Raw genomic sequence first — 11,403 nt, forward strand, 5'->3', positions numbered from 1 at the left:
AACCCAACATGTAAAGTGCTTTTATCCCAGTAAAACTGAAACAAGATTGGAAGCAACTCCAAAACTGGGAATTAGAAATGTGTGGAGTTACTCTAAAGATGTCTCCTTCCTTGCTAGGTCAGTATAACTCAAAACCTGTTTGTTATCACTGGTGTCAGAGCGATGGTCAGAGGCCCCATTTGAGGTAAGGGTCTAATTCTGTTGAGCACCACAATAAACCTGGGGAAGACAAAGGAAATATATTATCCTGGTTGTATAAAAGGAGAACCACAAATCACAGAAGTTAGCTAAAAGACTACACCAGAAAGCCACGTAACAATGAGACAGCACTCCAAATGTGAGTCCCAGCCCAGCGCTCTAACTTGCAGAACCATCCATCCTTTTGTTATTTTAAAGCTTACATCTAAAACAATAGAGTCTTAACTGATGTCATAAAAAGAGAACTGCATTTTGTTACAAGAGGTCAGGAGACAAGCATGGGAGAGACTTTCAGCTTAATTGCTCAGAATCCAGGAAGCAAAGAGCTGCACCAAAACTCAAAAAGAACTTTCAGAGGATGGTTGAACACAGTCACACACGTGCAGCTACACCCACATGGCCTGGAGGACAGAGCTGCAGAAACCATTATTGCTCCTGAGGTGGAAACTGCAGCCACTCCACAAGAGAAGATCTCCACAAACAAGGCATATATTATCATGCCTCAAGACATCAAAGAGGAACAAACACACAGGCTTTAAAAATTGATTCCTATTTTTAAAAGGTGTTAAAAGGATGGAAAAGGAAAACCCTGTAAATGTTGGCAGAACTGAAAGATGGAAAAGCTGCTGCACTGACTGAAATACTCAGCCTCAAAAATAAGCCTCACAGAGAAATGAATGAATAACTGAACTAAAGCAGGCAAGTGCAGAGGTATTTGTAACAGCAAAGGACAGTTGTATCAGCAGTTTGACCAGGAGTGAATGATTGACTCACTCCCATGCTGGGTTTCAGCTGCAATCAGGAAAATGAACAAGGGAACATTTTATCAGTTTTTCACAACGTGCCATCCCTGTGCAATGCATGAACCGCTGGTGGAGATCATATAACCTGTAACTATGTATCACATTCAACAGCAAACAAGCTTTTAACTCACTGGAAAGGGATTAAAAGCTCCGTAGATCCAAAGCATAGATCAAAGTTATATTCAGCTGCTGGGAAATAGATAAATATGAGACTGTAAATCCCAGTAAGGGAGATAAGAAAAGGAAACCAAGAAGACAAAAGAATACTGTGCATCACAATAGCCCTTTAAGATTGTACATTAAAATAAGACTTTCTTAACACCTTTGTTATGAGCTGGAAAAGATTCAGCATCAACCAAAATTAGTTGTTTTTAATTACTGATACTCCATTAGCATCTGATGATGTTACTCTACTCCATAAAAGTAGACTTTCATGTAGACTGTCCTGGAATCTATTCTATTAGATCCTATTAAAAAGAAAAATGAGGGGAAAACAGTGAAAACATCAACATGAAAATGGTAAACTCCTGTATGTATATAACCAGCAGTAGTCCTCTGGCAACACAAAAATCAAGCAGAACATTGCCTAAACAGAACAGATTACTTCCTTTGTTGGAGATTAAAGACACTCTGGATTTCCTTTGAAAAAAATACCAAAGCAAGTGTAAAGAGTCCAAGTCTCAATTTCATTCAAGTCCAACAGTGTCCCACAGTAACTTCACTGGCCACTGAGATGTGCCACAGCACTGAACAGTCCATGGCCTCATAAAAAGTCACAGCCAGGAGCAGAGTGTCACAGAAGAGGCATTTAAAGGACAAGGCATCATCAATAAGTGTCACAGAGTGAGAGAAATGTACCTTAGCAAGTAAAAAACTGCAGATGAAAGATAGATGCCAGTCCTCCAGAGACTGCTTAGCACTTAATCAAAAGTCAGAAACCAGGAATCTTGCATTTGTGATGCACAGCAACCTGTCTTCAGATGATCCAGAGATGATGGAAGATGTGGGAAAGAACAAACAAAATCTAGTCAGTCCCACCAGATCAGAGACTGACAGCAAGCCTCTTCCTGCTATTTCCATAGAAATATTACACTTTGGGGACTGGAAATGCTCTCTTTTCTCTTCTTTCCTAAAACAATGGTTTGGTTTTGCTGCACTACTTTGAGTAGTCCTTTTGCCTGCTCCTTTCCTCTTCATGGATCTTCTACAGCACAGGGACAGAGAGGCAGCCAGGGAGTTCTCATTGTCCTGGGAATGCAGGACAGGTCAGACACAGCCATCAAACCCTCAGGCACAGGCACCCCTAGAGATGGTTTGATCTTACTGTCCTGGAGATGGTTTGAAAGAGCAGCTAAGTATCTCCTCCTGCTTCCCAGCCTGGGCCCTACCCCATCCATTTGCTCCCCACACTTCATCTCTCACCTCTCACAGACATTCCAGTGCAGCTGTACATGAATGAAACCACAGCAGCACAGGAGTTTGGGCTGAAATGGGGGGAAGGCAGCATGCATGCAGTCCTGAGTGTCACTGCACAGAGCCCAGGGATGGAGCAAAGTCTGAAGGGCTTTTCAGAGCACTCCAGCTTTGATTGAACTAATTCTGCCAGGAAGCCGGCGTTGACACAACCGCAGCAGACAGCTAGCGTGTCACCCTGCCGCTGCAGCGTGCAGCTGGCCACAGCCCTGCTGCCACAAGCCCGACACTCACCCACGGTGCTCCCTCTGCTGCAGACAGCCCTCCCACCCCGGGCAAACAGGAGACATCCCGTCCTACAAGCCCTAGGAGAGCCCCAGCACACAATGAGATAACTCACATCACATTTAGGATGGCTTCAATCTCATGGCAAGATCCGTGAAGTCTCAAAGCCAGTCAAAACTAACCTGTAATCTACTTCACAAGGACTTGAGGTCACAAAGACCCCCACAAAGAGGCTCTGAGCAAGGTGAACCACCATCTTGGAGACATAAGGCAGAACAAGCAATGAGTTCCCTGAGAGAAGCAAAATAGCAAGGCAAGAAACAATTTAAGGGAAAGAAGACTATATACACCTGTATGTAGAGGGGCTAAAGTAACCTGGCACAAATGGTCTTGACCCAGACATGAGTCACTAGAAAAGTGTTCAAAATAACCTGCCCAGCAGCCTTCAATTGCCATGGTGATAAATGTTTCCTAATGCCTAAGAGCAGCTGAGTCCTGAACCCCATGCACCTCGTTCACTAACAAAAGCTTTCATTATACTGAAAAAAAGAAAATCACGACCAAATTGTGGCCATTTTAAGCCCTCCTCAGATCAAGGGCCGATTTACACACCCCGGTTTCAATGGGGAGCACTGTGCTCACATCACCGCTAATTCAGGAGATGGAGCTGGCTTGCTTTTTGCTTCACAATTCAGTAGGCAAGGGGAAGATAGATTCTCTGAGACAGTGTTACTTTTTCTGCCAGGAGTTATCTATTTGCAGAAGTGGGTCAACTTTCTCTTGGTGGACATGTTCGTGTGCGAGTGCCTCGCAGCGCCGCTCTGCCCGCCCCACGCGCACTGGAACCTCTGCACATAACTATTTATGGCAGCCAAGTGTTTCATGAATTGCAGCAAGTTAACCACAAGGGGATGATGACATTTGGCGACAGGGCAGGATGAATTCTGGCTGGCAGACAAAAAGTCAGGTTAAAAATACAGAATGCAGAAGCAAACCCAGCCAGTTGCAGCTAATTCGCAGGAAAACTGGATGTGCAGCTTCCAAACCGTCTCTGCTCCAGGAGAGCAGCGCTGTGTGTTTTGCAGTGGGATGCATTAAGGCCTGCCTCTGAGTGTGGAAAGAACATCAGCCTTCTGGGTTAAAGCATTTTAGCTGAATTTTAAATGGGCTTAGATGTTTCTCATTAGCCTCACTCCACACCTGATGTATACCAGATGTTTTTGCCAGTTTAAGCACCTCACCCCATCTCACCTACCATCAGCTGTTGTCCATTTTTCTGTTCCCAGAGCATCTCCAAAGGGCAGCCCCAGTAGAGAAGGATACTACAAGGGGACAATGTCAGCAGACCCTGCCATGGGAATGTCTGTGTGAGATGCAAGCAAGGCCACAGCCATGCTGTGGGGCAGATTAAAAGCCCAACACCTCCCAGGGCAGGCCCACAGCACTCCCAAGGTTGCATGGATGCAGGCACCCTTGGCCCCACAAAGTATTAACCCTTCGGCTTTCAGATGCAATGCTCTGTCAGCGTTGGTATTCATGCCTCTCCTCTCCACACACACATCAGGTGTAACACCTGCCAGGGCTGCATTTTGGGTTCCCAGCCTGCCACTTCATTAGATCACCATTTAATTCGATCCTCAGCTTTATTTGATGAAATGTCTCCAGAGGAGCAAATCATTTACATGTAACCAGCACAGGCTACTTCCCTTATTCTGACTGCTTTCAATGAGGGTAAGTGGATAATTCCATCAAAGGCCCATAGAAAATTGTCTTTTAATCAATACAAGGTTTTTTCCTTCAACAGGACAGCTGAGAATAAGATATCTCTATATAATACGCAAGAGGAAAACAAAATTAGAACACATTACCATGGAGAATATATTTCCAGATATGGCCCAATTTTAACTTAAGCATCCTGAGCCTTGTTTTCAGGGACACCAGCTACCCTGAGGTTTGGGAGCCAAGCAGGCTTGCACACAGGCAGTACCCCAGCAGAAGGCAGGAGTGGACAATGACAAAGGTGCCTCAAATGAAGCACTCCATGGAAATCCTTTGAATGAGTGGCCAATGGCTGCTGGCTACAAAAACTCAAGCTGTACCCTTCATATCTGAGACCTCAGCACTGATAAGCCAAATAGCAGAACACATTGAACTTACAGAGATGGAAACAGGTGTTTATCCAGAGGTCTTACCCCTATCTAGTGTACCAACCCAGAGCTGATTTCCTGCCTTAATCACAAGGAGTCTGTCTGTAACAGCCTACAGCACCAAAAATACCAACATGTTAAAAACAGCAGTATTAAAAAAACAACATTAAAGCCATTTTCATAGGATGAAAAGTGCTCTTGATATAAGAAAGAAAATAATTGGTCAAGTAACCAAATCTGAGCTTAACCTTTGCAGGAGCCACTGAGTTCTGAGAGGTCTCCAGAACAGAGAACAGGACTTTCTCTGACCTGGCCTGCCCACACAGTGAGGGACTGTAAGGGGGTGGTATCTGAATGCTGCTGAAAAAGGCAATTTCCTCTCTTTCAGCAGAGCTAGGACAGGAGCACTGCAAAAGTGGACAATGGTCACACAAGAGCTGGAACAGGGCTGATCTCATCTGGCTTTAGATGGCTGCATATGAATGAGCTGACCAGGCATCAGCAGAGGGAAAGAGCACAACCAGCACACAGTTCTGCTCTCTTTGATGCAGACATGGTTCACATAAATCATCACACCACAGTGCCTCTCTCCACGTGGCAAATAAAGGATGTCCAGGGCAATGCAGATGTTAAAGCCTCTATTGGAGATATCTCAAATTAAATGGGATGAACCTCATCTTTTGCTTCTGCCCCTGCATATTCTTGTCTCAAAGGCCTCATTAATATGCCATCATAAATAATAAATATATTGATTATTAATACACTAATAAAACAAAGTCTTTTGGCCTTAAGGGTGTGCGAAGAAGGGCAGCTGCATTACCAATCAATACCAACCCACAGAGAGCAGCCATTTCTCTCTGCCACCATTTTAACTGCAATATATTGTACCCTCTAGGTAAATATGTGGACATCTACAAGTGGGAATCAATACAACTCGAGATCTTCCCACCCCCTCACCCAGAGAAGAGAGCATTCTTCTTTCACTGGAGAAGACAGCAACAAGAGGCCATAGATTAATATCTCTGCTACTACAGGCTCTCTGCTGTACCCACAGCTTCTTTCTGGGCCTCCCTGACCACTTTTAATTGTTGATGTTTTCAACAATTTACAAAAACAAAGCATCAAAATTAACACTTCACCCAACTGGAATAAAGTCAGAGACACTGGAAACCACCCAGTCCATTTTGGGAACCTAGAGCAAAAACCAGTTTCAGTGGAAGGGGAGGTTCTATGACAACTTCAGCTGATGGGAGTGAACTAAAACTAAAGCCTGAATGCTTTCCCTGCATGCACAGGATTCAGTCCCGGGCACATTGCTAGTTGAGCCTGTATGCCTCCAGGCTGGAGATGGATGAACAGTTGTCCCAGTGAGATCTAGAGAAGGCCAAAACCGGAGGAAGCCCTTGCCCTGGCCTCAGGGAACTCTGAGTCATCCTCCCAATGTTCCCACATACCTCACAGTCCAGGAATACATCCTGTGGGAATAAACCTGAGGGGGTTTTCTTCCCCCAGGTCATGTTAATATCAATATCACAAAATGTACCGACTTTTTTTTTTTTAATTCTCTTTTTCAAACCTAATTCCAAGCAGCTGCTTCAACAGAGCTGTCTGAAGCTGGATGGGCAGAAAGATTGTGTGTGCACACAGAGATCCACACCACGCATAAAAAGGAGAGCCAAAGCACTCACAAGCACACACAGTGACTGTGCCTCAATTTCTGCCCTGGATCTGGGTAGGTTTAGAACTGTGACATATCCTTACAGAGGCACCTGGCCAGCTTCCATCACACAGTTTGGGGTGCCCCTGTCCCACAGCCCAGGTCCCTGTGCACACAGAGATTGACCAAACCTCTCACTTTCCCAACAAGCAGGATTACATGTCCTCTAATATTAGCCATTCTCACACTATGTTATAATTATTATCTTCCATGAGTGAATAATTAATCATCAGCTTCTGAAAGACAACTTGCAGAAGTAAATAGACTTCAGAAAAGTGAAGCAAAGCTGGACCACCAGTTGGGTTGGGGGTGTTTTTTACACTTACATCATTTATTCTGAATTCACCTTACAAACCTAGAGTTCATCACCTCACACTGGGGTGGGTCACTGGGGCCAATAAATCAAGCCCTGGTTCAACCAACTCGCTTCCAAGGATCGCTGAACAGAAAATGGGAAACATTTAACCCACCTTTGCTCACTAAGATTCTACTAAAAATCTACCTTCCTGTAAGTGTTTGAACAGCCACAATACTCCTGACTCCTTTAGAAAAGCACTTAACAAGTGAAGCTCAATGGATACCATTAGCAGAGGCAGTAGAGCTTTGCATTTTCCAGCTCTCAATTTCAGGACTTTCCAGCTTTTCCATAAGCAAAAATACTCCAGCAAGCAGCTCAGAAGTAGCAACCTTGCTCCCACCAGTTGTCCAAAGCTTCTGCCGAGTTCTTACTAGAGATGCTAAATTCTGCACTGCATCCCTTCCAGCCACCTCTCTCCCTAAGAAAGCACACAGGGCTGCTCATTTCAGTAGCAGCTGAGCTGGCCGGGCAGTCCCTGGTTCACCCTCTGCTCAGCTCTCCAGGGCTTTAAAGACATGAGATAACAGCAAGCTTACAACCAAAAAATGAAAGGCCACGCACTCCCTTTCCTCTGCCTTCCTTCTGTTTTATTCCTGAGGAAAATAAAGCTCACCAAGAGGACAGCACAAAAAGGCTGAGCTCTGGGCTGCACGCAGGAAGGCAGGGACAGGAGCAGGGACAGGAGCAGGGACAGCAGACACGGCTCGCTGCTCACCGCGGGGCTGCTCCGTGACAGCTCCACCGCCCACCTGACTCACTGGAGTGGTTTTTCATGTTCACCTGTTCCTGCCCTGCTCCTCTACACCGTCACAGGCTTAACAGAATTGCTGCTGGTCCCAGGCAAACACTCCCAGACTTCTTGCTGTCAGTCAAAAAAGAGGCCTGATAAGCCCTGCATTTGCATATGTATTGAGAGGCATTTCCAAAGGCACAGCCAGGGAAATGGCCTTGCTGAATACCGATGCTATCTGAGAATGACAACTATTCAAGTCATTTTACAGCTTCACTACCTAAGTGGAGAGATCAGGCTTGTCTACATCTTTACAAGGATTATTAGCTTTAAAAGTGCCGATCATCTCCGTTGCACCCTCAGAAATGAAGCCGCGCTGGTTCGCAGGAAAGAGCTTCAGTTCTTCCCACAGAGACCACCTTCCACAGGCACCCCAGAACTAGAAGTCACCAAAACCTACAGGTTTTAGTGAAATGCTCTAGCCCATACCCATCGTTCCCACAGAGGAAATGAGAAGGGGTGTGCAGAGGCAGGCATGGAAGCACTGTGTGCAGATGGTCACCCTCCCTTTCCTACCCTTACCCTACGGCAGGACATGAGACTCGGCTCCCAGTCCTGTCCAAAAGATGCTGCTGGGCACATTCCCACACACAGCGCAATGAGGACCGAGCTCTGAAACAGAGGTTTCCCTTTTTGAGCTGACAGGGGCGACTCTGAATCCCAGGTGAAGTATCCCACTGTGCTGTCCCACCCCGCACTGAAGGGACAGCTCTAAGGTATTGTTATGTTTTGTGTACTCAAGAGCCCTGAGTTAACAGAAGAATTCAACTGGCTTTGTCCCGCTCTGCTACCAGCACCTAAAAGGGACACGGTCTAAGGTTCACAAACCAGAGCTGTGAATCCTTTCTGTTCCATAACAGTAACAGTCAATACCTGTCATGTGCTCTTCAAGCCTCTGTGGAGAGCAGTGCTTTATGAAAATAAAGTCAAGTCACGTCAAGAGCAGAAGCTATCTGCAGATTTACAAAGCAGATACTTCTGATTTACACAGCTCTACGAGAGAGAGATTAAAAAATTCCACACCAAACATTTAAAGATGTTTGCTGTACCATGCACCATCTGGTGACTGGATCATCCTTGAAAACAGCAATCCCTGACTACTGGGCAAGGTGGCCAGAACATCTCCAGCCGTGAGCTGACACACACTGGGGCAGCAGGACTGCAAACAGCACGTTCATGGATGAACACTTGTGAAACAAGTTGATCAGTCCTCCATGCCCTCAGGTCTCCTGGGACATAAAGACTTGCCACAAATCACCAGAAATAAAAAAGAACACCAAAAGCTCTGGGAGCTGAAAGCATGGTTATCTAGTAAGCACATCCACTGCTGACATCAATCAGAGCCAACTTCTGGGGCTCCATCCCCCTCTATGTGCTTATAGGTGGGTAAAGGACACCCCACAAAGAAAATAGCCCTCTTTGGTGGGAAAAGAGGATTAAGAACATTAAAAGTAGTCTTATATATAAGAACTTTTTAGTTTGCTGCCTGGTTTGATTCCTACTGAATCCTCTTGACCACACATTCTAAAAGTCATGTATTTGGTCTTGTTGGTTTTAAAAGATTTTTTTTAAATCTCCATTTTAAAGATATTTCAATGTTATGTTAATGCCTGATCACTATTAGACAACAGGAGAAACTTTGCTTGGATGTGAGCTGCCAAAGAAGGCTTGGCACGATTTCATTGTGGAGCTTGTTTCTAACTTCAATGACTAGCCTGAACAAAATCGTGAGCACAGCGTCCCTTCGAGAGCAATCTCTTCTCTACAAACAAAACTCCTCTTTCTGAAGTGGAGATAGGGGAAAGCCGAGATGCCCCTCTCCAAAACTGCTGAGCACTCCACAGCCAGCCTGCCCTGAGAACCTGTGGAGCTAACAGGTGGGATCAGCCTGAACTTTCATCAGATGCCTCCAAAATCTCATCCCATCTTTATCAATCTTATCAATCTAGCACACAAGCAAGCCAAACATAAACGAAAATATTTAAAGGGGGAGAGAAAGAGGTGGAAGAGTGGGAACACAATCAGTGTTTATTTAACCCTGAAAACCCAGGCTGATTTTTGTCAAAACAGAAACCCAAAACAAACAAACAAAACCAAACACCAACCCTGCTGGAGATAAAAGAGGCTCCAACCCTGAGCCCAGGACCTCGATAACACAGTGAACGCACTGATAACGCACACCCCGCACACAGGTGCCCCTCCCGGCTCCCGGGGCTGCTGTGCCAAGGAGGTCACAAGGATGGGCAGGGTTGGGAATGGCCAGGACCGCACGGGGAGCGGCGCGGGGCAGGGAGGGCAGGGCAGGGGCTCGCTCACCATTGAGGCCGTTCGGGATGCTCCGGTGGTGAAGGGGCGCCGACAGGTCATCCATAGACCTCCGCATGGCCCCGGCCTTGCTGTCGCCGGCCTTGTGGTGGTGGAGGTGGTGGTGATGGTGGTCGGGGCTGCCCGCGCTGCCCGTGCTGGAGGTGCTGCTCCCGTCCCCCACGTCCCTGGTGGCCGAGCCGCCGTTCAGGTTGGTCAGGCTGGCCTGGCTGTCGATGGAGCTCCGCGAGCCGGCCCCGCTCCGCTCCTCGTCCAGCATCAGCACCATTTCCTTCAGCTCCACGTTCTCCCGAAGGAGGGTCTCCTGCCGCGCCTCCAGGTCCTTCAGCTTCTGCTGGTACATGCCCACCTCCTTCCACATCACGCTGGCCGTGTGCCTCCCGAAGCGCTGCCATTCCCTTGACAGCTTCTTGCCTTTTTGCCGGTCGTCGTCCAAGAAGCAGCAGAGCTCCCGGAGCTCCTGGTTGTCGTCCTGCAACTTCTGGTTCACCTCCTTCAGCCCGCGGATCTCGTGCAGGTGGAGCTGCAGCCGCCGGTTCACGTCTTTCATCAAGTTGCCGTGTTCCACCATTAAGTTCATCTTTTCATTCTCCACTTTCCTCAGTCTTTTCACCAGCTCTTCCTTGCTCCATCTCAGCATCTCCTCTTCCGTAATTTTGCTCAGGTCTTCTTTAGACCCTTCCATGGAATTTTTTGCCATCATCTGTGCCTAGGCTGCGTTCGCTCTCACAGGATAACAAATGGTTCGTGTTATTCGGATTATTTTGTTCGCCTGATTTCCTATAACTAAAAATCACTGCAGCATCTCGGGAAAGAAATATTATAGTTCTCCGCTGAGCGTTGGACAAGGAAGAAGAGCAACGCCGGACTGGAAATTCTGCTCCCCCATAGACCCCATAATAATAATAATAATAATAATAATAATAATAATAAAAAGAAAACACAAACCAAAGGGGGAGGAGGAGGGGGGATGAAATAAAAAAAGGCGCCCCCCCTGCCCCGGAGGCTGGAGCCGGGAGCCAAGCGCTACACGCTCGGAGCGAAGCCTCCGCAGGGATCGGCCAACTTACCCCGGGCAAAACAACTACGCGGCGGCCGCCCCCCCGCTCCCGGGCGCTCCGTCCACTTGTCCTCCCGCCCGCCCGCCGCCCGCCGCGCCCGCCGGGGCACCGCGCTCCGAGCCCGCCGCCGCTGCCGCCGCTGAGCCTCCGCAGCCCCGGAGCGCCGTGGGGCCGAGCCCGGCGCGGTGGTGGCGGCCGATGCCGGTGAGGCGCTGCCGAGGAGCGGTGGGGGAGCCGGCGCCTTCCCGGAATGGCTCAGCCCTCGGGAGGGAGGGAGCGAGCGAGGGAGGGAACGAGCGAGGGAGG

General features: G+C 47.5%; 1 protein-coding gene across 1 annotated transcript in view; it reads right to left on the reverse strand.

Annotated features, from left to right (window-relative positions):
* CCDC85C (coiled-coil domain containing 85C) overlaps positions 1-10,957 on the reverse strand; it is a 108,787-nt gene extending 97,830 nt beyond the window's left edge. The window contains exon 1 of the mRNA XM_058026075.1: positions 10,028-10,957. Within this exon, the coding sequence (XP_057882058.1) occupies positions 10,028-10,739 (712 nt within the window). The 5' untranslated portion in view covers positions 10,740-10,957. The remainder of the gene's footprint in view (positions 1-10,027) is intronic.
* Positions 10,958-11,403: the final 446 nt, after the last annotated feature.

Source organism: Melospiza georgiana, chromosome 6 (assembly GCF_028018845.1).
Source record: "Melospiza georgiana isolate bMelGeo1 chromosome 6, bMelGeo1.pri, whole genome shotgun sequence".
NCBI classification, from domain to species: Eukaryota; Metazoa; Chordata; class Aves; order Passeriformes; family Passerellidae; genus Melospiza; species Melospiza georgiana.